This window comes from Canis lupus, chromosome 29 (assembly GCF_003254725.2).
Source record: "Canis lupus dingo isolate Sandy chromosome 29, ASM325472v2, whole genome shotgun sequence".
Lineage (NCBI taxonomy): Eukaryota > Metazoa > Chordata > Mammalia > Carnivora > Canidae > Canis > Canis lupus.
The window spans coordinates 38,862,364-38,889,113 of record NC_064271.1 but is presented as its reverse complement, the minus strand read 5'-3'; the positions used below and the strand labels follow the sequence as shown (position 1 = coordinate 38,889,113).

At 38.4% G+C, this 26,750-nt stretch overlaps 3 protein-coding genes across 7 annotated transcripts in view; 1 reads left to right on the top strand and 2 right to left on the bottom strand.

Moving 5' to 3' along the window:
* Positions 1–243: 243 nt before the first annotated feature.
* On the bottom strand, positions 244–3,069 carry LOC118352789 (translation initiation factor IF-2-like). The gene is made up of 2 exons (XM_049103965.1): positions 1,834–3,069; positions 244–1,714 (listed from the first exon to the last, which is right to left on the bottom strand). Exon 1 carries the CDS (start codon positions 2,870–2,872, stop codon positions 2,108–2,110), a length of 765 nt encoding a protein of 254 aa, XP_048959922.1. The 5' UTR covers positions 2,873–3,069; the 3' UTR covers positions 244–1,714; positions 1,834–2,107.
* Positions 2,263–26,750, top strand: RBM12B (RNA binding motif protein 12B). Of its 5 annotated transcripts, none has more exons than XM_025433630.3 (4): positions 2,355–2,401; positions 2,674–2,767; positions 5,812–5,859; positions 6,510–26,750. In XM_025433630.3, exon 4 carries the CDS (start codon positions 6,538–6,540, stop codon positions 9,520–9,522), a length of 2,985 nt encoding a protein of 994 aa, XP_025289415.1. In that variant the 5' UTR covers positions 2,355–2,401; positions 2,674–2,767; positions 5,812–5,859; positions 6,510–6,537; the 3' UTR covers positions 9,523–26,750. The 5 variants fall into 5 exon arrangements, 4 of the variants coding, with proteins under 4 accessions (XP_025289414.1, XP_025289415.1, XP_025289413.1 ...); XR_007407173.1 differs by lacking the exon at positions 2,355–2,401 and having other exon boundaries at positions 2,666–2,767; positions 6,510–23,225; positions 23,845–26,750; XM_025433629.3 differs by lacking the exon at positions 2,674–2,767 and having other exon boundaries at positions 2,263–2,401.
* The window catches only part of CIBAR1 (CBY1 interacting BAR domain containing 1), a 28,123-nt gene continuing 14,463 nt past the window's right edge, over positions 13,091–26,750 (bottom strand). The window contains exons 7-9 of the mRNA XM_049103966.1: positions 21,648–21,761; positions 15,829–15,948; positions 13,091–14,191 (exon numbers count right to left, since the gene is read on the bottom strand). Of these exons, the coding sequence (XP_048959923.1) occupies positions 14,105–14,191; positions 15,829–15,948; positions 21,648–21,761 (321 nt within the window). The 3' untranslated portion in view covers positions 13,091–14,104. The remainder of the gene's footprint in view (positions 14,192–15,828; positions 15,949–21,647; positions 21,762–26,750) is intronic.

Genomic DNA, 26,750 nt, shown 5'->3' with positions numbered 1-26,750 from the left:
TGTATGATTGGCTAAAACATTTGAGGTCATTTTGGAAATAACCATATAATAAGGGGAATTAAGCATGAATTGGAGATCAGATGACAACTCCAGTTACTGGTGCCATAAATCACACACACACTCATGGTACTGGATGTGGGGAAAGAGACGCTCATTACATACACAAATAAATGGAAGTAGAGGGAAATAAATCATGGGAGAGAGGAATTACCATTCCTAATAAATAATTAAGCGCACACATAATTCAGTTAAATCCTATTAATTTAATGATGTGAAATAATTAGTCCTCACCTCAGCTATATAATTCTGCTTTTACTTGAATAAAATTAAAGTACCTGAAACTTGAATGGTAGAGGTAAAGGAGAATAAAGTGTACCACAATTTTAATAGATAGTATTTTTCTAATGGAAAATAGACATGCAGATAAAAAAAAAAGGAAGAGGATGGTCATCCCAAACAGTAAAAGAGACTGGCAATACCTAAGCTTGTCCAAAAGAGGGAGTCTGATCTGAGCACACTTGTTCAGACTAGCCTTACAGTAAGAGCTCATTAAATGACAGCTATTATTTTTGTTAACGTAGGTGAGGATGCTTCCAGGTGCCCTTTAGCTGAGAACCACTTTTTGAGATTAGGTACCTCCTTGTTCTATTTCCATGATTAGCAAACAACTCTGAACATCTGACTTCAGAGAGAGTGCATACATACACAGGTCAGGAAAGTGGCTCGTCAGCCAGAGTTGATCTCAGGTTAACTTTACCACTGAATTACCATTCTTCTTGTGAATTAATACTGACAATATTGACATTCTGGAGTGCTGGCCCTGTGTACTTATTTAAAGGAGGCCTGCCTCAAAGGACAGAATCCTCTCTCCATGGCCTCTCGCAGCAAATGACCAGGGTTCAATTCCTGGCTGTACCTTGCACTATCTCCATAGCTTTGAGCAAGCTATGCAATCCTTTATGCCTCAGTTTCCCTTATCTGTAAAACAGGAAAAATAATAGCACCTACTTCTGAAAGTAGTTGTAAGAAGACAATGAGATAATGCATAGGCGTTGCCACAGAGCAGGCCTTCCATAAATTTTAGCTTTTGAGGTGAGGTTCCCCTAGGGCCAAACCATGAACTGTGGGGAAAAATCAAGGTAAGTGCTATCTACTCAATCAGCCCAGGTTCCCAAAGTGCCATCCTCTGCTTGTGTATGGATCGCCTTGACGTTTGAAACAAGCCACTAATACCTAGTCTCGGGTTCTAGATATATCAACTCATTCAATATTTATGGCAACTCCATGGGGTAGATGCTACTATCATCCCCATTTTACAGATGAGGAAACTGAGGCATGGAGAGGCGCTTAATAATTTGCCCGAGTGAGTAAATGCTGGCTCTCGTTCCAGGAGCTACCTTTTACTCACTTGTGAACCTTTTTCCCTCTTTCTCACACTCGTATCAGAGGGATTAAAGACTCATTTTTTTTTCCATCTCCCGAAAATATTTTCAAGACCTAGTTTCTGCTTTCTTAGTGAGCTTTGACTCCACCCAAAAATACACCACGTAGTCACAAAACCGGCGGGGTGCTTTGTTATTTGCGAAAACAATCGAGTCGCATCAAATCAAGCCGAAGTTCACCTCCTCTCACGTCAGCACCAGAGAGCGCGCCTGTACTTGTGCTCTCCGCTTAGCAGTTCTTCAAGGGTGGTGTGTCCTCATGTTGCAAAAAACTGCAAAGTGGGAACAACAAACGTAAAAGAGCGCCTCATAAAGTTACTCGAGTGCATAAAATCCTGAGTCGCGTTGGAGCGCACGCGCGTCCCCAGCCCCCTGGGTGCTGGGCCTGTACCTGCCCCCCACGGAAGGCCGACTGACGTTTCCGTGCCCTGCAAGGTCTCGTGAGGGCCTCTCAGAAGATGCTCACGTCGCACAGTAACGGCAAAGGTGAGGGCAGGAAGGACGCGCCCGCCCCCTCCGCCTTCGCGGCTCCTGCCGGAAGCCCCGCGGCCCGCGAGCGTCCTCCCGCCGCCCGCCGCCTCAGCGGGCTCCCGCGTCCGCCGAGAGGGCCTCGCCTCTCCCCGGTGGAGGCGCCGGATTGGCGGAGCCTGAGCATGCGCAGAAGCTCAGCCGCCGCGGGGCGGGCCGGGGCGCCCCCGGGCCCCGCCTCCCTCGCCCTGACGCCGGGAAGCGAGCCAACGGCAGGGCGCGTGCGCAGACGCGGCCGGGGCGCCGGGGCGGTGGGGGACGCCTGGAGAGCGCATGGGCAGACAGACTGTACGTCCGTTTGTCCGGAGCGGAGGGGAGAGTGGGCGCCATCTTCTTCTAGGCTCTCTGAGGGCTCCACCTGTGCCGGGCAGGCTGCTGCGACGAGGAGCGCTCCCCGCGCCCGGCCGCGTGCGTCCGACCCGGCAGCCGCGGTGTGTGTTTACTGCCGAGCGCGGAGCAGTTCCCCTCGGGGCGTCGGGCTGGGGAGGGGCTGGCGCCGGGACGGAAGCTCCGGGAAAGGCGGGGCCGGCGCCGCGCCAGGAGCTGGCGTAGCCTCTGCCGTTAGGGCACCTCGTTCCCTGCCGAACCCCGGCTCCCGGCAGCCTCCGTGTGGCGGGGAGGGCGCGCTTCCCAGCGTAACTGCGAGCGAAGCTCGCCGAAGGATGTCCTAGGTAATTTTTTATTCTTTGCTGTGTCATCGTAGTCAGTGGTGGCGGAGGAGCGCTGGAGGCCCGGCGCCGTTGGCGTGAGAGCGGCCAGTGCTGGAGCGAGGAGCGGGGCGGTCCACGCCGGGCGAGGTAGGGTGCAGTGCGCCCTTGGGCCGGCGTGGCGGAAGGGCACGGAGGTTGGGCGGTCCAGGTTACTTGGAAGGCTGATGTTGGCCGAAGGTCTGGCGACGGCATCGGATCCCACGTAGCAACTTCGGCCTGGCGCGAAGGAAGGAAGCCCTGACCCCTGGGAGTACGGACAAAGGCTTTGGGCTCTAGAAGCGATGCCTGCGGATGATCCCCGCTTGACGATGATGGATGTTCTGGGAAATCCGGTGCCGTGTGGATTCGTCTTCGTTTACAGTTCCCGTTAAGGACTATGGCTCGGTGTCGTCATCATGCCTTTGGTTTTTATTTTAACCACCTACATTATTAAAAGGATAAAAGGCAGATCTTCATAAACACATAATCGTGGACTGGGCTAGATTATTTTCTGCAGGGGAGACTCCTGCATTTAGAATTTCACCATAACTCTGGGTTTTAAGGGATAGTCATTTTCTTTCCCCTACCATATCTGGAAAATGACTTGTTATTTGCTAGTTAAAATCAAACGGATCTGAGATAATACCTTTTTCAGTTTAATCTCTTTCCGGATCAGGCTTGATTAGAAGATGCAGATTTCGTGTTTAGTGATAATGGTGACCAAGTGGGATGAATCCTGGATAAAATCAAAATGATTTAAAATTGAGCTTATTAATTTCAGTGACTTGCCCTTATAGGAGTTTTTAAGGACTCACCCCCATCTTTTCACAGGTTAGAAGTTCTAACATCCCTGTCTTCATATCAACACAGTAGCAAAAATACTTGTGTTGCATTCATAAGTGGAAAGAAATTTAAGTGCAGTGTACTTTAGTATATTTTGTGTATTTTAGTTGTTGTGTCATGTGCTAAGAGTAGAATTTCTAGGGAATTTACTTAAGGAAATAACATGGGAACCACAGGAAAAGTTCTCATTTTGAGAACTAGTCTCTTATTGGTGGTCTCTCAGGTGTGTCAATGTTGAGGGATAAAACGATACATTTTCCCTACCCTTTGAAGGACAGAGAAGTGTTAATATGTGGCAAATTAGAAAAAAATATTTTAAATTACTTGAATTGGAATTCATAACATTTGTACTCATGGAACCATTTAGTTAAAATACTGTTTGTAAGCGAGGGAGAATAAATTAGAAATTTTTTTAGTTTGACAGGTTATTCCTTTAAATATCCTTGAGTATCAGTAGATATATTTATGTTCTCGGGGTAAATCTCTTATATTTTTAAAAAAGTTTAGGGAGAGACAAATCTTACTGTATCTTACTTTCTAAAATATTTTAACAGTAAAGGAGCCAAGTCAGTTTGCATAGGAAGGAATCTTGGAATTTTAGTGGGGACAACTATTCCAAAGCCATTTGTAGTTCTCTAAATATTGGTGTGGATATTGGTTTGTTGAAAGAACCAGGCTTGTACTTAGTTGTTATTTTTGGTACTGTGCGGATTTTTTTTAATAGACCATTTTTTTAGAGCAGTTTTTTAGGTTTACAGCAATATGGAGCAGATGAAGCAGATTTCCCATATACCCCCACAATGTACCATGTAAATATTATAACAGTAAATGTCATTAATATTTTCTGTATCAATTTGGCATTGATAATTCAGGTATAAAATATGCCAAGTAATTTCTTGATATTTTAGTTTGGCTTGTAGTTTAAAAAGTTTATAATCAGTGGACCATTTTCAAAGGAAAATAAACCTTGCAGACCTGAAAGAATATGTCTTACATAAGTGTAAATACTGAATTAAAACAACATTTATTGGCACATTAAAAACATAAATTTATAATTATTAATTTAGCAGCTCTTAAAAACGTATTCAGGAAGACTGTATTAAATATTGTTACTTTGGTATCTCTGAAAATAATAGATGTAAATTTCCTTAACGAAAGACTAAGTTAAGATTGTTCAGCAGTAAATACTGATAATCCCTAAACATTCTAAATAAATGTGTTTTTATTCTATTTTCTACATTGTCTTTTGGGTTTTCTCAATGCAGGACAGTTTGAAATGGAATAAGCTTGTTAGTGTAATAAGATTCTATATTTGAATACTTCCTATTTGGCTTCAGATGAATTTTAATAGTAATGGTTTTAGAAGTTTGGGACAAGGAGTAGTAGTAGTTGAGTTTTTATTTTATTTTAGGGGTATTTTATTTTTATTTTACTTTTTAAAGATTTTGTTAGATTCCAAGCAGACTCTGTGCTGTGCACTGAGCCCATTGCAGGGCTTGATCTCACAACCTTGAGATTGTAACCTGAGCCAAAACCAAGAGTTGGATACTTAACCAACAAGCCACCCAGGTACTCCTGTTTTTAGGGGTATTTTAGTATTTGCCTTGATTATATTAGAATCAGGAAACTTGGTTCCATGTTTGGAAGTGTGAGCTGTAGCCATTGGTTTGAGTCTATTGCTTTAGAAATCGGTTTTTGAATTCAAAGCGTTAGTGTCTTTTTTGTTGTATCATTTTGAATGGTTGCCTTATTAGTTTGATTTGGCCTTATGTTTTAAAAGGGTGGAAAATTGCAAGAGAGTTGGACTTAATGAGCTAAGTGTTTGGCCTTTTCACAAGTGGAAGTGATAGAAGGCTTTTGGGAATTTTTGGTGTTTCTAAGTTGTCATTTTACTTGTAGAACAGTGCAAGTGCATGTAAAATTTATATACAGTGAAATGCACAAAACTTAAGGATAGTATTCATTTAATCTTGATAAGTTTATACACCCATGTAACCAACACTAATAAAAATGTATAACCTTTATACACCTTTTTCCTCGTGCCACTTCCAATCAAGGAGCCATTCAATTTCCAGAAGTTTTTTTGTTTTTAAATAATTTGCAGATGCCTACTTGGAATTTGAACTTCATTTTTGCTGAAGGATGATTAATTTCCCTTGAAACAAAGAAGACCATTTTGTAATCCCCATAGTTGTGGTTCCTTATATTGCTTCTTAGTAGGTAATTCTGAAGGGAATATCCTAATCTGGTGTCGTTTAAGATCAATTACAGGGTCCAAGGATTAATTATATTTCATTTTCTTTCCACAGTTAAGTTGCTTTTACAGAATTAACAGGTCTCCAAGAAATTATAAAAAGGTAAGATATCCAGAGCTTAAGGCTTTTCACAGAAGCTTGACAAAAGAAATGTAAAGTAGAATAGGACATGTAGGTACACATGGCTTCTGTACTTTATGTGTGGCCAGTGATGTATACTAATGGTAGACAGTTTATTATCATAAGCAAAAATTATGTACTGACCATAGATGGCTTTTTGAATATGTAAAACTCATCGTTGGTTAGTAAAATTCTTTAACCCACAAAGCTCTCTCTCATGTTTTAGGAGAAGGTAGGTTTCTAAGTGAGTCTGAAAATAGTTTGGTCTTGTTGTGAAGCAGTGCTTGGCAGACTTACAAAGATTATTTGATATTTTTGATGCTTATATTGTATAGGATAGGTGATATGAAATATTTCTTTGAAACAGTTGGTTTATTTGTATGTTTAGATGGGAGGTTTATTCTTTAAGAGATTAGATACTGTATTTTTACATATACATAATTTTACATATTTTTTTGTATTTATAATACAAAAAATTTTACATATTTTTACATAATAAGGTATTATGTATCATACCTTATTTTCATTTATAAATGCTGAAGAAGGTAGGAACCAAGTAATTATTAAGTTTAGTTGGGGATAAGGTACTTCAAAAATAAGACTTGCTATTATGTGTACCTTTTTGTCTGCAGGTCATTATTGCTGTGGTTTGAGCTCAGCATGGCTGTAGTCATCCGTTTACTGGGGCTTCCTTTTATTGCGGGGCCTGTGGATATTCGTCACTTCTTCACGGGATTGACTATTCCTGATGGAGGAGTGCATATAATTGGAGGGGAAATTGGGGAGGCTTTTATTATTTTTGCAACAGATGAAGATGCAAGACGTGCCATAAGTCGTTCAGGAGGGTTTATCAAGGATTCATCTGTAGAGCTCTTTCTTAGTAGTAAGGCAGAAATGCAGAAGACTATAGAAATGAGAAGAACCGATCGCATAGGAAGAGAGCGACCGGGATCCGGGGCGTCAGGGGCTGGCAGCTTATCTAACTTTGTCGAGGCTATTAAAGAAGAAGCAAGTAATTCTGGATATGGCTCTCCAATTAATCAAGATGCTGGGTTTCATACTAACGGTACAGGACATGGTGATTTAAGGCCAAGAAAGACACGGCCATTGAAGGCAGAGAATCCTTACCTGTTTCTGCGAGGTTTGCCTTACTTAGTAAATGAAGATGATGTACGTGTCTTTTTCTCTGGTTTGTGTGTGGATGGCGTAATTTTCTTAAAACATCATGATGGCCGAAATAATGGTGATGCCATAGTAAAATTTGCTTCATGTATTGATGCTTCAGGTGGTCTTAAATGTCATAGAAGTTTTATGGGTTCAAGATTCATAGAAGTAATGCAAGGCTCAGAACAACAGTGGATTGAGTTTGGTGGTAATGCAGTTAAGGAGGTTGACATTCCTATGAGAACTGAAGAACATTCTCCGCCAAGAGGAATTAATGATCGGCATTTTCGAAAACGATCTCATTCAAAATCTCCCAGAAGAACACGTTCTCGTTCTCCTCTTGGATTTTATGTTCACTTAAAAAATCTGTCCCTAAGTATTAACAAGAGAGATTTAAGAAATTTCTTTAGAGATACTGATCTGACTAATGAACAGATTAGGTTTTTATATAAGGATGAGAGAAGAACGAGATACGCCTTTGTGATGTTCAAAACTCTGAAAGATTATAACAGCGCTTTGGGTTTACATAAGACTGTTTTACAATATCGTCCAGTTCATATTGATCCTGTTTCTAGAAAACAGATGCTGAAGTTCATTGAATGTTACGAAAAGAAAAGACCAGTGTCTGTAGAGAAAGAGAGGCTTGGACATGTTTCACAGAAATACTCTCAAGAAGGCTATCCCGGCCAGAAACTGTGTATATACATAAGAAATTTTCCTTTTGATGTTACAAAAGTTGAAGTGCAAAAGTTCTTTGCAGACTTTTCTCTTGGAGAGGATGATATTTACTTACTTTATGATGACAAAGGAGTCGGTCTGGGAGAAGCATTGGTGAAATTCAAAACCGAAGAACAGGCCGTGAAAGCTGAGCGTTTAAACCGGCGGAGATTCTTGGGGACAGAGGTATTGTTAAGACTGATATCTGAGGCACAGATGCAGGAGTTTGGCGTAAGCTTTTCCTTGATGTCCACGGAGAGAATGCAAGGCCATTCGCAGTCCTGTGACAGAGACGACCATGCCCATTCATTTGACTCCAGTGACCCGCCTCTATACTCCGCCGGCCCCTCCGAGAACTTCAGGCACCAGCAAGAGGACTTGAGGCAGCTGGACAGTTTCAAGCAAACCCAGGCGGACTTCCGGCAGCTTGACCGGAGCCTTCCGGAAGACTTCAGGCATTCCCCAGAGGACTTCAGGCGCTCTCCCGAAGACTTCAGGCGCCCTCGGGAGGAGCACTTCCGGCGGCCGCTCGAGGAGGATTTCAGGCGCCCTTGGGAGGAGGGCTTCCGGTACCCTAGAGAGGAGGACTTCCGGTACCCTAGAGAGGAGGACTGGAGGCGGCCCCCCGAGGAGGATTTCAGACGGCCTCCCAAGGACGACTTCAGGCGACCCCCCGAGGAGGACTGGAGGCGGCTCCCCGAGGGAGACTTTAGGCGGCCACCTGAGGAGGACTGGAGGCGGCCTCCTGAGGACGACTTCAGGCGGCTTCCCCAGGGGGAATGGAGACGACCACCCGAGGAGGACTTCCGGCGGCCTCCCGAGGAGGACTTCCGGCGACTCCCCGAGGAGGACTTCCGGCGACTCCCCGAGGAGGACTTCCGGCGACCTCCCGAGGAGGACTTCCGGCGTTCTCCCGAGGAGGATTTCCGGCGTTCTCCCGAGGAGGACTTCAGGAGACCACCCCCGGAACACTTCAGGCGGCCGCCCCCGGAGCACCTTAGGCGGCCGCCCCCGGAGCATTTCAGGCGGCCGCCCCCGGAGCATTTCAGGCGGCCGCCCCCGGAGCACTTCCGCCGGCCGCCCCAGGAGCACTTCCGCCGGCCGCCCCAGGAACACTTCCGGCGGCCGCCGCAGGAGCATTTCCGGCGTCCCCGCGAGGAGGAGTTCAGGCGCCCGCCGGATGAAGATTTCCGAGGCCCTCCTGACGAAGACTTTCGGCAGCCTGCCGAGGAGGACTTCCGGAGCCCGCAGGAGGAAGACTTCCGGGGCCCCTCTGACGAGGACTTCAGGCGGCTCCCGGAAGAAGACCCCAGGGAACCCCCGGAGGAGGACCCGAGACTTCCCGACCCGTTCCGGCCTCCCGGTGAGGAGTTCCGGAGTCCACCCGATGACTTCAGAAGCCATCGCCCTTTTGTGAATTTTGGTCGCCCAGAAGGTGGCAAGTTTGATTTTGGAAAGCGCAGTTTGGGAAGTTTCCCCGAGGGGAGATTTATGCCTGACCCCAAATTAAATTGTAGTTCAGGCAGAGTGACACCTATTAAGATAATGAATCTCCCATTTAAAGCTAATGTTAATGAAATCCTAGACTTTTTTCATGGTTACAGAATCCTGCCGGATTCCGTTTCGATACAGTATAACGAGCAAGGATTACCTACAGGGGAGGCCATTGTCGCCATGATAAACTATAACGAAGCCATGGCTGCTATCAAAGATCTCAACGACCGGCCGGTGGGCCCTCGCAAGGTTAAGCTAACGCTGCTCTAGGGAGCATTGCTGAGTTCACGTCCCTCCCCGCAGTGTTGATGCAGTAAAATGCATTTGTTGGTTTTTTTTTTTTTTTAAGTGTTTATTTTTAATGATCTGATGAAAAGCATTTTAATTACGACTTGTGAATAGAACAAATGTAAATATTAGAATGTGAATCTGGTTTTCTTTTGCTTGCAAATTGCCATTCGCTTTTTTCTAACTTAAAATTATATATGCCCCTTTCCTGGACAGTGGGGGAGAAAATTCCCCGAGCGTGTTCATTTTTGTGGATGTCATGGGTAAACCTCCAGACTTGTATAGCAGAGCTGTACTGGGGGAAGAGGAGTTTTATATTCCCTTTGTTTCCAGTCTGTAGTCTACATCTTCTACTGTATAAGGAAATGGTCAGTGACTCATTGTTCAGGTTTAGCATTTTTATTGCTAGCTGCCTGCGGAACTAATGCCCTCTTCTTTGTCTGAGATATTACTGTGTTAAGCCTCCCATTAATTATACATAGCTCAAAATGGACAGACTGTGAATTTCAAGTTTACTTATGTAAAAAAGCTTAGGAGATTCTTGAAGTTTCCATGCTCATAACTTTGGAAAGTTTCATAAAAATAATAATAAAAAAAAATGCAACTGGATAGACCAACCAGTTAACTTTACTTGTATTTGTGTGAGAAGAAAAAAGAATTATAGCTTCTTCTGTGAAGTTTTCAACAGCTACCTTAGACAGTATTTATGACTGCATCGGCCAAACAGCCTACTATAATAGCATAGAGTGCTACGTGTAGTTCTGTGGTTTCTTCCACATTTCATCAACCAAACTGATAAGATTAACTCAAAATACTTAAAAGACAAAAAGTAAATTACAGGTACCAGAGACATTCGGGCTTATGCTGGGAATAATCTGATAAATGGATATAGTTTGTTTTTAGGTAGAATTTAGTGATAATTCATTTAACTTGTATTTTTTATTAGGTTTTCAAATTTAAATTTGAAGACTTTGTATCCAGAGGCTCAATAACTAGATATAATCAGACTTTTATGAGATGAATTTTGACTTATTTGATATTTAGTGTGGGCATTTTACAAGTACTAGATTTTATTTTTTTAATACCCGTAATAATACTAATGGCTAACATCTATTGGGCACTTACTGTGTGCTGTGCAGTAAAAGTGCTTTTACATGCATAATCTCAATTTAAATATTCCCTAAGAAGTATGGAATATTATTTATGTCTATTTCACAAGTGAGATAATGAAGTTTGGAGGTTAAGTAACTTGCCTGATAAGCTAGGAAATCATAGAGGCAATTTCCAGCCAGACAGACCACTGACTCCAGTTCATGCTCTTAACGCTTTTGCTTATTAACTTTGTTAAGTCGTACCTCTAATCTTAGTAAGATCATGCTAAAAATATTTTGAAGAGTAAATCAGTATTTTCTTCACCTCCATTGTTGCTTTAAAAGTACCATTAAAAAACAAAATTAGTATGCTCATTGTTCATAAAAGACAAAAAAGTGACTTTAAAAGTTTTTATATATCCAGGGCTTCTCTTGGACAATAACATTATAAATAGACTTCTAATTAAAAATTATTTATTTTATCAAATATGATTTGACTTTGGTTGGCCTTTTATAGTTTACCTAAAACCAGGTAATTTTAAAATTTTCCTCAGTTCTGTGATCCAGAAGTTTACCATTTTGAGCAAATAAGAATAGAATTCGCATCTATATGTGGTAGTTTAGTCATTTAATAGGATATTGCGGAAGTAGAATACTTTGTCAGTACTTAGCCATTTGTTATCATTTTGGATGAATCTTCAGTGATTTAAGAGAAACCAACTCAAGTTTCTGTGTGTTTAATTACAGTGAATATAATTGCTAGTAGAATAAATAAACTGGTAATTTGGTTTGAAAAAGACCATATTTTTGCACAGCTTTTCCCAGCTCCGCTTTCGGTGGCATGTTAATAACTTAAAATGGCCATGATAGGATTACTTACGCTGTGGAAGTAGGCAAATGCAATAAATCGGCATTTTCCATGTTGGAGAGCCAGTTAACCAAGCATATCACCAATTTCAAACACACAGAATACTAAATTCTCCTACACCCATCAACATAGTTGACCATGAACCACCTGGGTTTGCACTGCAGGTGTCCACTTAAACATAGAATTTTTTCAATAAAGACAACATTAAATATTTTATGATTTTATCAATACAAATGTATGTTGATTAACTTATTGGTAAGGCTTTTGATCAACAGTATGCTATTTATTAGGTTTTGAGGTAATCAAAAGTTAACACAGATTTCAAGTGCACAGCAGTCAGCGCCCCTGACCCTGGCATAGTTCAAGGGTCAGCTGTATCAGCCAGTTTTGCCTCCTCTCTCCTATTCCCAGATCTACTAGGAGCAATACTTACTGGTTCTTTAGTTTAATACCCAGCAGCATTTTAATTGTCTTATAGCCAAACAGTTTTGTCAGAATGTATCTGAAAAATAATAGTTCATGTCTAGGAAGTGAAAATAATCCCACAAACCAAGAGATGGTTAACAATCTTTGGGAGTGTACCTTTATCACTTACTGATAATATTGTCTAGCTGTTGTTTCACAGATCATCTATTAAGCAGTGACTGTCACCTCCATCTTTACATTAAATGCTAGTTATTCATGAGCTGCATTAGATACTATATTTTTATGATTTATAATTATGAATTAACTATATCATTTATTTTCAAAACCCTAATAAATCTATTTTGGAGGTAAGAAATGGAGACCTATAGGCTAAGTAACTAGTCGAGTTGCCTGGGTTTTTGGTTTTTTTTGTTTGTTTGTTTTTTGTTTTTTTTTTTACAAGGAAGCTGAAAGAGGTTTTTACATTTTTAAAGGTGGTCACATTTTAAATGATTACATAAGTACCTATGTAATAGCCTTGATTTTCTCAGCACACAAATTATAAAAATATTTACTTTTTAGCCATTTAAGGAAAAGTTTGCCAACCTAAGTCTGGTCTAAAAGAAAGTTTACATTGCTGAAAGTATTATATGTAGTAATCCTTTTGTCTTAAGAGTTCATTCATTTGAGAGAGGCAGAGAATGAGCAGGGAGAAGGAGCAGAGGGAGAGAAAAAGAGAAGCAGACTCTGCACTGAACAGGGTGCCCGACACGGCCTGAATCCCAGGACCTGGAGATCATGACCTGAGCTGAAGGCAGATGTCTAACCAGCTGAGCCACCCAGGTGCCCCAGAGCATACATTTTATATCAACACTATTTGCTGACTGCTTTATGTATCAGGCACTGTTTTCACTCTATAGATAGGGCAATTAATCTCAAGTGAGCTGCTATTGTAAACAAGAGAAGTACTTTAACCCTGTTTTATTTTTTTCCTCCCAGCTACAACACTGCAGTTAAATACTGAGAAAATAAAAATGCAATGATACCTTCAGTGTCTTAATTCATTTAGGGTTTTAAAACATTTTGCATATTTTATTTAAAAAGTACTGAAGTAATTTTATCACTTAGGACTATTCTCAGGAAGCAGTATTTTGTTAAGAACAGAATCATGAATAACAAAGTCAAAAAGCTTTCTAGAAAGCCTTTATTTTTCTGTTATGAATAATTTTCTTGTGGTTATCCCAAATGATTTTATAAATTTCATAATTTTTATATGCCTAACTGGTATCGATGAAATGTCAAAAGTACAATCCTCATCCGAAGAAACAAAAGAACTGGACATACTGAAAGGCTCCGATTAAATTGATTATTTTAAGGAATAAAAGTAACTATATCCTCTTTCATTAATTAGATGGTGGTTTGGTACAATTTTTATACTTTTAATGATTTAGGGTTTTTCATGATAATTTCTTAGGCAACATTCCACCAAGTTACAGCTTTCCAAAAGTTGTAGTACTGTGTATAATGCTTTAGTATGATAGCACTTTTCATTTTTAAACCAGATTCAGGCTGAATGTGGCTTTCTTTTTGAATCTAAAATTTATGCTAAATTTGAATCTAAAATTTAAGACAGTGTCCCTAGTGTCCCATTACCTTTAATCAAAAGTAGTAACACTTGTTGAATAGTAAATTATGTGTCAAGTCATGTGTAAAGTCATGAAACTTAAGGTTGTAGTAAAAGTGAAAAAAGTAAGGGAAAAAAAAAAACCCTTGTCTTTTTGATTAAGGCTTTATGGAATAGAATTTCTGTTTAATTAGAATGACTAAAGACCCTTTTTTGGCAATGAAAGCAAAAGAAGCAAGTAGAATTGTTAGATCTGTTTTTGTCATCTACTTATATTGCAACCTCAACTAGGTATAGTGCAGTAATATGAAATACTTTTGAAATACATAATTTTTTTAAAATGGAACCTATAGAAAAATCACATGCTGTTAGATAGGATGTTGAAATGACTGCTGTGTAATATTTTTTAAAACTTTCAATTTTGGTCAGCATACATTTTCTTTAATTTTCATTTCCAGTAGGATTTCATTTTGAGGTTTAACATGTTTGAAGCCAGTATAAAGTTTTACAATGTAGTAATTCTGGATTCCAAGTCATTTAAGATGAAAATTGAAATGTGAAGTTTACTTAAGAAAATTAATTTTCTTCTGTAACATCCAAGTCTTCATCCTCTTCATCATCATCCTCTGCTTGTTGATCCTTTCTTAGTTGACAGGTGGATACCTGTTAAAAATTAGCACATTAAAAAAATACTAACTTAATATTTTTATGTGCTTGGTATCTTCTTAATATGTCCTTACAAAGAGGAGCACATAGAACATATATTTCAGGAAGATTATTTCTAGTAATGAAATTTCCCTATGAATCACTGTATTTTAAGGTTGAAAATAGAGGGTTTTCATTCATTTATGTTATTTTTGAGCAAAAATATGAAATTAACCATTCGATTCCAGTTGGATATACTAGGACTTCCATAACATAAAATACTTAAAAGAGAAATACAGATTCAGGATATTATGTCAAGTATATTTTAGGTTAAGTGATTCTTTGACCATAAAAATAGGCATTTGAATGAGAATCATCAAATGCATAGCAAAAATTCCCAAGAACATTTCTACTAGTCAGATGATATAATTAAATTTAATACTGTGATTTAAATGGAATGAGTTGAGAATCTGAATTCACTACTGGGGTTTAAGTCCTTATCATTGCCACCTGGGTCATCTTGCTTCAGACCTTTCTGAGGGTGATTTGGTAATGTCTGGAGATGTTGTCACACCAAGGGAGGGGTGAGTTTGTGTGTGTTACTGGCATCTTGTGGGTAGAGGCTAGTGATGCTGCTGAACATCTTCAGAATGCATAGGATATTACTCCCCATTCCCTAGCTCAAAGTCAATAGTGTGGAGGTCAAGAAACCCTAGGATGATGTAATTTTAAAGTACTACACAGATGTTAGCTAATTTTGGTAACATTAAGTCTAAAATAGAAACAAACTTTGTACTATGATACTAGATATATGGAATTTATGTGCAAAGCACTTCATGCTGGAATAATAAAATTGTAAGCTGGTTGGGGGAGAGGCATACATATAAAGCAGTAAATAAATACCTAGAGGAGAACCAAATGAAAATAGGTGGTATTGGGTCCCATTTACCTAAAAGTTAAAATTTTGAAAATATTTTGCTCAATTTTAAATTCTGAATGCCAGATATGAAAAAAGGGGTATAGATCTCTAGATCAGAAGTTGGCAAGCTATACCCCAGTCTGCCTCCTGTTTTTGTAAATAAAGTTTAATTATAACAGCCAAATTGACTTGTTAATGTATTGTTTATGGCTGCCCTTAACTTGGGACATAGACTATATGGCCTCTTTTCTCTATGGCCTCTTAGAAAACAAGGTTGTTCACCCTCCCAGTTCTAGATACCAGTAACTCAGGCTTTCTGGATACTGAAGAAGTGAGAAAATTGACTCCTACCCTAAAGATAATGTGCATCTGGATCTACGATAATGCTCAGCAAAAGATCTTTTTTAGGTATAATCAGCAAGTCATGGTAGTGGAATTTAAACCCTAAGCGGTTTGACTTCAGAATATGCTCTTCATGTTATACTGCAGAACAAACCTAGATAAGCATTCCCTTGCCCTTTCCACCTCTGCTCTCAAATGTTCTGCTTTAGAGAGTATTATGTGCCATAGTATATAAGACAGGAAATAACAGAGCTGCATCCAGTATGATCTTCATCATTTTATGTAAGAGGGTATGTTATATGAAGTCAGGACTTACAGGAAACATTTTTAGTACTGAATGACACCAAAGGCAGCTGCTCAAGTTCCTTTAAAATATGTATGATTTCTAGCTTACCTGTCCTGTTCCAGATAGACACTTAGCTGACAGTGATCTTTGAAGAGGCGACTTTGAATTTGCTCTTACAATGTCTAGACGAGATGAATAATCTGGTGGATACAGAGAATTTCGGAAAGCCTGTTGCAATGATAAAGCAATATTATAAAGTAGATATCAAACACTAGAATAATCTAGAAAGCCATATTAAGTTTCTCTTGGTTAAGATTTTTCTAAAGCAACCACATCCACTCACCCACCTCCACCTCCCAGAACAAAATTTCTATTACCGTAAATTTAAAATACATATTTTTAAACATTTTATTTATCTGAGAAAGAGCATATGCTCAAGCAAGGGAAGGGCAGAGGGAGAGAAAGAATCCAGAGCTCAGGTTTCATGCCCAGGGCAGAGCCTACTCAGGGCTAAATCTCACAACCCTGAGATCATGACCTGAGCTGAAATGAAGAGTCAGATGTTTAACTGAGCCACCCAGGCACCCCCGTACAAAAAATATTTTAAGTTGTAAAGATGAAAGCTAAAAAGTTTATTTGCACCAAGTGAGGCGATGATGAGAGTTTTGCTGACGAAATGTGTAAGTTGCTACCACCCTCAAAGAGGATGCCGACCAGGAGGGAGCCTACAAGTCACTCATATACCTTAGATTCTTTGTTTTCTGCCATTCTCAACAATTAGTAATTTAACTTCATTGCGGTACTGTGATAGTACATCATGTAAGAGTAAGTTGCACTCCAGTTTCACTAGAATCTAGAATCCCTTTGTCAGTTTTTTGCCTTAAAGCAACAGTTCCAAATACCACTCTCTTAAGCCTGTCTGCATCTTTGTCTTCCCCCATTTCTCTAACACGCAGACTAGTAACAGGTAAGATTATCAGATGTAATAACTTCACTCTTTTTTTCCCCTCAGCTCTTCACCCTGTCATGGTCAGGGTCAAATGTCATTCTGATATTTTCCAAGGTACATATATCCTATAACCAAAACTTAAAAAACAAAAAGCTTGCTTTCTCCACAGTTCCTTCCCCCAGCAAACAAGCCAAGATCAATCTTTTTTATTTTTTTAATTACTTCAAGGTATAACTTTATTCCTTAAAAAACTTCTCAAATATTCTACTTCATCTCCATTTGTCAAAAACACACAAGTAGTCTTTCACCTTCCATTGAGATTGCTCTTGCCAAAAGTCACCAAGGTCATCTTTCTGTCTTGGTCTTTACTGACCTTGTTAGGAAACTTCTTTTTCACGCATGCCATTTCTAAACCTTTCATGTGCTAGCTGCCCTATTTCTTCACATCTCCTTTTCTACTGCTTATACCTTAAATATTCTTATAAAGGGTTTCCCTTAGGCCATGGGTGGTGGTTTTATTTATACCTTTCTCTGAAAGATTAAGATAAATACAGTGTTTAATGGCTACCTTTCAACCAATTCTCTATAGGCTCTCTCTTGATAGCCATACTTACGTGCCCAACTACCTTCTGTTTTCTTAGACCAATACTGTCTAGTAGAACTTTCTAAGATGAGGGAAATGCTTGCTATCTTGTGCTGTTCAAAAAGGCAACATGTGGTTGCCCTTGCTCACATGTGGTTCATGTGAATAAGGAACTTCAAATTTTTTATTTAACCACAGTGGCTAGCTACTGTATTGGACAGTGTAGCTCTGCATTCACCTTACCAATGAATGATGTTACCATACAATTTAGTAGACCAAAAGCTAAAACCCTGGCCATTGTCCCCTAAACTTCTCATCTGAGGTACGTCTTAGTTTTTTGACTCCACGCGTCTTTCTCTGTAGCTTACTTAGAATTATCTTACTGAAGACCAAAATATGTTATTAAAAAACTTAGTGGCTCCTGACTACCCATGGTCCAAATTCCTTAGGTGACCTCCATGTCATCAAATGATCTTAATCACTCAAACCTGCCCACCACTCTTCACTTCTAGCCAATGTTCCTGTATGTAGAACATGTACTACTCTCCCTTTGCAGTGCTGATTCCTCAGCCTGGAATTCTAGCAAAATTCCAAGAGCCAAGTCAAATGTCAACAGTAGCTCCTGTTGTCCATACCCTCAATACAGCTTTCATTTCATTGTTCTGTAATTACACATCTATCTCTCCTCCTAGTTTTAAGTTCCTATAGAGTAAGGAGCCCTGTTTCATCTTTGCAACTCCTCCACCTTAAGACAGTAACATGATAAGTGATGTTAACATGATCTTAATCCCTATGTTCTAGGGGAAAAAAAGACTCCACTAAGGGATGTCTTTATACGTTCCTTTAAACCTTAGAGAAGTAAGTGCAAGACATAAAAGAAATTGAGAGATGAAACTTCACCCCACAGGTGAGACTTGTGTTGTAGGGCAATTCAGGCATGCTTAACATGTTAGGTTATTTAACATGTTACTGAGGACTCAGTTATGTTCTGGTGCCAGACATGGAACACTGGCATCCTAGTATGATATAAAAACTAGATGACTCATTAATTAGCTGGTACTTGGAAAGGATATATTTTTGGTAGAACATTTCTTTTTTTAACTGTTCCAGCAAAGATGAGGTTAAAATAGGAAAATGGAAGACAGTATACACCAATGAGATAAAAGCCTAAACCAGTTAAATATTAAAATTAATCTCAATGCAGGGCAACAGATTTAGAGGAATATTTATTGGCAATAATCCATTTCCCAGTATGGTCCAAGATCTCTTCTAGGAGTGAGTCTCGAGATGTTCTGAAGTGATTGCGCAGAGGTGATCTTTTGAAGGGGAAATGAGCCTGACAATGCTTTTTTAAATGAAGAACAAATAAGGTAAGATGGTTTGTGATTATAGATACCTAACTGCAAAAAAATTAGCTGCTGCCAGAATAAGTGTCAGCAGCTCTCGTAAAGCATAGACTACCTAAGAGCAACAAGTTCTATTTCTGTTCCTCTCTTCATATTTTCTCTACTTGTTTCCAAGAAACCCTGTATTTAAAGGATCCTTTTCCTTCTTGATACCTGTTTATTATTTTATGTCCCCTGGTCCCACAACTGTCCCTGGACTACCTTCCTCTCCACAATCTCTATATGGCATAATAGTAACAGTTTATGTCAGTAGTTCCTCATGCCTCAGGACCTTTGTGTATCTATCTGTATCCTTTGCCTAAAGGGTGTTGCCAGGGGTCCTCCAACACATCCCTCAAACTTCTAATCAAGAAACCATTCTTTGATTCTCCAGACTATTTTGAATTCTCCAAAACATACATTCATAGCACACTATATACTTTATGAGACTGGTTGTATTATAAAACTTAAAATAGTTACACAGTGTAGGCATACCTGGTCTCATTGTATTCCACTGTATCGTGCTTCACACATACTCTGTATTTTTATGAATTGAAGGTTTGTGGCAATACTGCTTTAAGCAAGTCTTGGTGCCATTTTTTCCAATAGCATTTGCTCACTTCGTGTCTCTGTGTCACATTTTGGTAATTATTGTAATAGTTTAAACGTTTTCATTATTATTATCACTACATGTGTTATGGTGACCTGCGATTAGTGATTATGACTGATAGCTCAGATGATGGTTAGCATCTTTTAGCAATAAAATATTTAATTTAGATATGTACACTTTTTTAAAGATCTAAAATGCTATTGCACACTTAAACTATAGTATGTAATGCTGTATATTAATTATACTGGAATTAAAATAAACAAAAAATAGACTATAGTATAGTGTAAACATAACTTTTTTATGCACTGGGAAACTAAAATATTCATTTGACTTGCTTTATTGTGATATTCCTTTTGTTGCAGAGGTCTGGAATACTGCAATCTCTCTGAGGTATGCCTGTATATTTTTAATATCTGAACTAGATTTCTTAAGTTTTTGCCTAAGTCAGACCATTTCTGACTTACAATGTTTAATCCTCAGAACTTAGAATGGTGCCTGGCATATAACAGGCGCTCAATAAAAAGTTGTTGAATGAACATTTTATGAGGTAAATACTGTATCTCTATTTTAGAGACAAGGAAGCTGAATTATGAAGAACTTGCTTAATATTGCCCCACGACAAAGTGGGGGAAGTTGATACCTTGTCAAAAAACATATCTACCACACAGCCCTGAGATCTTTAGTTTTTTTATGAATCTCTCTTCTCATGACCTACCTAGTGTGTTGCCTAAGAATAGCAGTAAGAGAAGTGGTGTGACCAAACACCTAGCTGGGACCACTGGGATGAGAAGGAAAATCTTGGGGTCCAGAGGAAGTGAAGGGACTTTGGTGACTGTTAATAAATGGCATGTCAAGGGCATCAGAAAAAGGAGAATGAAAATGCTTGTAATGAGGACTCCAGTCTTGTACGAAAAGTGGGGGACCAATTCTGAACCTGCCACTGAATGCTGTGATGTTTCTTGGAGGGAATCTGAACATCATTTTTCACAGGATAGAGAGGATACAAACACCGTGTCAGTAGTCAGACTTCTGGGTTTGGCTCCCAGCTATATTACTTATTATTTATGGGCCCCTCTGGGACGTTTCTTAACCTCATTCTGCCTCAGTTTTTCTCTTCCATAGAAATGAAGACAATTAAGTACCTCTATCAAAGTAGATGGAGGAATGAAAATATAATTAAAATGCATAGGTCAGTAGCTGCCCAGAGTAATCACTATATAAACATTTGTTATTTTTTCATTTTACAGATGACAAAAGCTCGATCTATTTTTTTTTAAAGAGTACATGAAAACAGTGAAAATTAAGAAATCTTAGCTTTAGTATTTGGAAGGAATGGTCCCTTAGGAAGCCATTTATTGATAAACAAAAAGCAGAAATATCATGTATGCATAATTGATAGAAAACTGTGAGATTCTTGGCATTGGAAAATATATGTACACACACACACACACACACATACCTTTCTTCATTTTTGTCAAACTGTAATCTGATTTTACTCAATTAAGTTTCCTGGAATCAATGGGGTAGTGAGAAGAGAAGGCCCCAGGGGTCACTTTATAATGGACAGTTTAATAAATAAACAACTTGGGGATTCTTCACAATTGTCAAATGGCAGACACTTTCAAATTCTATCAATATAGAATTCTGGTTCTATCTTGAGATGACCTGGCCTTTCTCACTTCTACTATAAAGATAATATGGACAAAGTATGTCTCAATATTCTAGCTGTTTCAGCAAAAATACTTTTCTGCCTTTTTTCCTCCCTTTTAGAAGGTAGGGGTGTATGACATTATTCACTCTTCAGATAATGCTTGTTGAAGCCAGGTTTTGATTTAGGTGCTCTAACATTAGTTGGCCAGCTGGACTTGCATTGAATTCTCAGTACAAAACAAGCCTGATTAAGTCACACAAAACTGGTTAGAATCCTGATTCTGCTACTTACAGCTAAGTGTCCATGGTCACGCCAAGTTACTGAAAGCCTCTAAACCTGTTTTTGTAGTTGTAAAGATGAGAGTAACAGCAGCTTGTACACCTTATAGGATTGTGTGAGAAGTGAATGAGAAAATGCATGTGAAGCTCTGAGTATTTTGCATAGCACAAATCAGTATTATGGTTAGCACACTGGCTTACATCACTAGTCAAAATGACACATTATTTCATGTAATGGCCCTGTTAACTAGCTATTAATAAATTAATCCTTGAAACTTTACTATGGTTAATTTGAAAAGTCAAAAATGCTTACTTAGAAAATCATGAAAGTTAAACTATTTGGGACTGCATACAGTAATATAAACCACTGTAATGCTCAAAGTCAAGATATTTTTGCCCACACAACCAGTGCTTTCTTTTAAACGTTTCCATCTTAACAGAAGAACTGAATTTAGATAGACATAGTCCTACCTCCAAATCTTCTTCTTCGTCAATCTTTTGTATGTTTTGGTAGGCAGCAGTGTAGACCTCTAAAGCTTTGCCATGAAATAACATTTCAATAGTGATAAATTCTGAAAATATAGTCTAAAAAAAAAAAGAGATTGGAATTTAAACAATCATATGAACCTGTGGATTTAGTAAATTTATTGCTTACTATAGTCTTGGCATTTTATGAAATATAGAGGTATCTCTTTTTCCACAGGGCAAATGAAGTACAAAAAGATAACGGGTATAAAAATAGTTGCAAAGACCTTTGGCAGCACAACCTTGAAATTACACACAGTATTTCCTATCTTACCATTTACTTCCTCTTATTTAGTTCTTTGTACACCTTGGAATTGACATTTGTGATTTAAAAAGAAAAGATCCGATTAAAATGTATACCATTATGTACCCTGTTGCCATATGCCTATAATTATTAGGTAAAACAGGTCAGTTCTAAACCTAGTGTTTTAGTAATTCAAACTGATGTTTAAACAACAATGTCTTTTAGACAGGAATTATATTCAGTCCTATTTCTATGTGTTACTTGTATTCTCTAACCACAAAGGAATTACTTAGTAATTATATTGTTACCACTGATAATAGCATCGTGCATTTGCATAGGACTTGGCAAGTGTCGCTCACAGCTAGAATGTTGAAACTTGGGTCTGATTCTTCAAAGGCTATAGCTCTTGTACTGTGCTATTCTTGCTGGAATCAATAATTTCTTTCACAAATAAACTGCATGTAGACTCTGAGCATGATGACAACGTATGACAAGGAAAATCATGGGTTAAGAGAATGAGGATAGACATGTTGATCTAAGCAGGGGTGAGATAATTGGTATAAGATACAAACCAGACAAGTGTTTCATAAAATAGGATCTTCTCCTTTTGTTATCTTGTTCCTCATCAAAATAAATCAGAGCATTAAAGTGGAGAGAAGTAGGCAGAATAAGAACAAGGTAGAAAATACTCATTCACTGTCCTTCAAGGGGCAAGAGAGAAGAGATGGGTTATAGACGACAAGAGTCAGATGTCCCTTTCTCCTCCTTCCTGTTCTCCTGTGTTAACCTCCCAGATAGGAGTGACCCTACACTTTGGAAGACAGTGTTACAGGTATCCCTATTGTTCCATGGTTCCTCCTGCCCCCATCTCCATTCTTTCTTCAGAATTACAAGAATATTTATGGGAATATTAATAGGCTTCTGATCACTACTCATGTAAGCAGATCTGTAGTTGAAAAGGATCCCTTCTGGCCTGCAAATATTGGGCTCTGGGATGAGAGGCAGCTATGACTCAACAGTGACCCTTACTGTCAGTTCATATAGGTCACAGAGGATTCTGGTCTACTGGAACAGCACCTGACTAATATGCAGTATTATGCCCAAGGATCTCCAGATACCCAGGAAATATCTTAGAGGTGAACTGGTTTTTGATTAGGACTGGGACTTACTTAGTTCTCAGTCTTCCTTAGAGAGCTGGCGAGCTAGAAAGGAGTGCTCATTAGGAGAGCAGCAGAGCACTGAAGACTCCTACTTGCTTCTTGGTCTGCAGCTCGTTTTAGGTAATGGGACAGTCAAGCACAGGCTTACATCTTTTCTTCTGAATCTTAAATTTAGGGATTTTTCTACATTTAGTAAGTAAGGAACTATGTTAAAAAATACAGACATAGTTTGACTTTATGTTTATTCAAGGCTGAAACAGAAAAGTTTTTCATTTACTTAGGCTTAGAATTATACAGTAAACCCTTAAACTTGTTTCAGGTTAAGTACAGAGGGAGGTAGAGAATCGTATTTTACAATGTTACATAGTCAGCTCTGTTTTAGTTTTTCTTGGATATTTCCAGACCATCTGTTTACTTATGTGGAGAGAGAAGAGAAGGTATGCTATGAAAGTACCTAAGAAATAAAAGAGTCTCAAATAAGGAATTAAGTTTCAACACTCGAGTTAGGTGTTATTCCTGTTTTTAAATATTTCCACAGATGGATATTCTAAGTCTTTAAGACTGGCACACTATTTAATAACTAGTGGAGTCCAGACATTTATAATGGTATTACACCTAAATCTGTAGATTTAGGCTTAATTCAAGTCTATTTCACTGTGGTAACTTTATGGAATATGCAAACCTCTTTAAATATTTTTCAAATATTTGAATATAGTTATTAAATTTCTTTTTTTTTAAGATTTTATTTATTAATTCATGAGAGACACATACACACAGAGAGAGAGAGAGAGAGAGGCAGAGACACAGGCAGAGGGAGAAGCAGGCTCCGTGCAGGGAGCCCGACGTGGGACTCGATCCCAGGACTCCAGGATCAGGCCCTGGGCCGAAGGCAGGCACTAAATCACTGAGCCATCCAGGCTGCCCAGTTATTAAATTTCTGATGGTTAAAGATCTCTGAATGTGTCATCTCTGAACTAACATTTATTTAATGCCAACATTTTATAGGATTTACATTCCCCTTAGCTCATAAGCCCTGAAAAATATGTAGATATGTCTGTCAATGAAGAAAGATACATTATTTTTATTTATTCATATCGTCTGTTAAGAGAAACTACTGCATCCTCATTTTAAGACACTGATCAGTTTTTAGTCTGTTACCATTTCCCAATCTCAAAATTTAGTTTCAATTAGTGATAAATACTTTACAAATTATCTGTATCAATACTTTACAAATTATCTGTATCAACGTCTGTTATTTACTACTTGGAAGATGGGGAAATCAGTCTTAAGTTTTGTGATACTTTGGTTTAGTCGTCTATGGTTTGAATTTTTATTTCTTGACAAAACCTATCACACTCACTAAGATAAGAATGGCCCTACTGTTTTTTTATACTGTTTTTCTATCAGAATGGGAAATGGGAAATCAGTAGTGCTGGTAACCTAGTATCCCAGACTTGCAATCTCTGACCCAAGAGTCATGAGGCCTAAAGATTATCACAGGGGAGAGTTGTATCCTTGAGTAGAGTCAGGAGAGAATACTGCCAATTATGCTCTTCCTAGTTAGAATATCATAAAATATGTGAAAATAGGCAGAAGGAAGGAGAATAATAGCAAGGAACATAAAAGCTAGGTGATGACTAATATAAGAAAGAATATAAAATGCATGTTTTTGAAATAAAATATTTTCAGTGAATGACTAGAAGGGTGGCGGAACTTTCTAGGAACCAGTCATATTTAGAAATAATTTTCCTCAAATAAATACAACTAACTTTCAGGGATCTCATGTAACCTTATCTGGAATGGGTCAGTATAATCAAGGACAGAAGCATTAATGAGTTACTTCCCCCCCCCCTTTTCAATTTTTATTTTGTGTGACTAGAAGGCAATTTGGGCACATGCTTAATTTTTAATCTGAGGGCTAAGGGAGCTAATCTGAAGTCCTCTACCTGTTGGCAAGTATTCTCTAAAGCAGGAGAGTTCTTAATTTAGTAGTTAAGAACATGGGCTCTGGATTAAGATAAATCTGGGTTCCAATCATGACTGAAACCTAAGAGCTATAGAACATTGAGCAGTTCATCTATTCTTTCTCCTAATTTCTTTCATCTGTACAATGGGGATGACAACAGTGTCAACCTCACAGGATTAATCCTCAAGGATTAAATGAGATGATCCAAGAAAAGGTATAGTATGGAAACTGGTTTGGAGTAAGTGCTCAACACACGTTACCTATTTTTATTACTCAAGAAGTAAACTTGCTAAGTTAGAAAATGTTCCTTTTCCTAATATTAAAGCCTCCATCTGATTTAATTAGCAAGCAAGACTTTTAACAAGTCATAAAAGGTCATACTAACATTTTGGCAAATAAAGGGGAAATTATGTTCTCCAGAATAGAGTCTCTCCTATAAATGATGTCAGGAGAAATTTATCTACTTGAAAAGAATGAAGTTAATACCTACCTCATACCATATCAGAACACAACTACTAGATAAAATGTTTAAATACTTAAAAAAATATACCATATCAGAACACAACTACTAGATAAAATGTTTAAATACTTAAAAAAATTTTAAATATCACATTTACTAGAAGAAAATATAACCAAGTATTATACAATCTTCAGGATGAAAACAACCTTTCTAAGCATGACACAAAGTCAGAAACCAAAAAGGGGAAAACCATTAATAGACCTGGCAACAAAAATAAAACTTTAGGGCAAAAACACACCATGTACAACAAAATGGGAAAATACATTTTGCAACATGTGGGTTAATTTTCTCAATATAGTTTTTACACATTAATAAGAAAACTGCCACTATTCAATAAAAATATAGGCTAACAAGTATGGGTCATTTACTAAAGAAATTTGTCCTTAAATATATGAAAATATTCTGTCTTAACTGCAGTAACTGCAAGTTAAGATGACACTGATTTTTTCACCTATCAGATTAGTTATTAAAAATACTACTACTCTTCATTGGTACACTGGGGAGCCCATGCAAAGTTTTGTAGAAATATAAACTTGTTAAAATTTTGTGGACTGAAGTTTAAAGATCTGTGGATAGAAAGTATCAAACTTTAAAGGGTGTATGCTCTTTGAATCAGAAATACCACTCTGGTAATTTATCTCAGAAGAATAGCTGGATCAACAAAGGCCAATGTTTAGTGATGCAGTGAGATTTATAATTGCAAAAAATAACCTAGATAACCACTAAGGACCATAAGGACTGGTTAGATATAGCCATAGCGAAATACTATGAGGATACCAAAAAGGATGATCTCCATCTCCGTTTCTTGGCACATATGTCCATGATATATTAAATTTTAAAAAGAGATGCTATATATAGTGTGGTCCACTTCAATATAACTACATGGGGTAATGATACTATGTTCCTCATAAGGATGTTGTGAGGAGTATGAGTTTATCCATATAAAGTACACAGGATATGTGACATAACACCTAAGAAATACTTGTTATTATCATGTCTCTTGTGTATATGTGCATAGAAGAACATCAGAATGATATAAACCAGAGTGCTGATTATTTCTGAATAGTAGGATTACATTTTTCTCAATGGTTGTATTAAAAAAAAAAACTATGGTGACATTATATTTAGCTATAAGAAAAATAAAGCTTTTAAAAATTAA

Bases quoted from the DNA above. Each gene is read 5' to 3' on its own strand.
- RBM12B (XM_025433629.3), top strand. From the start codon at position 6,538: ATGGCTGTAGTCATCCGTTTACTGGGGCTTCCTTTTATTGCGGGGCCT.
- LOC118352789 (XM_049103965.1), bottom strand. From the start codon at position 2,872: ATGCCGTCGCCAGACCTTCGGCCAACATCAGCCTTCCAAGTAACCTGG.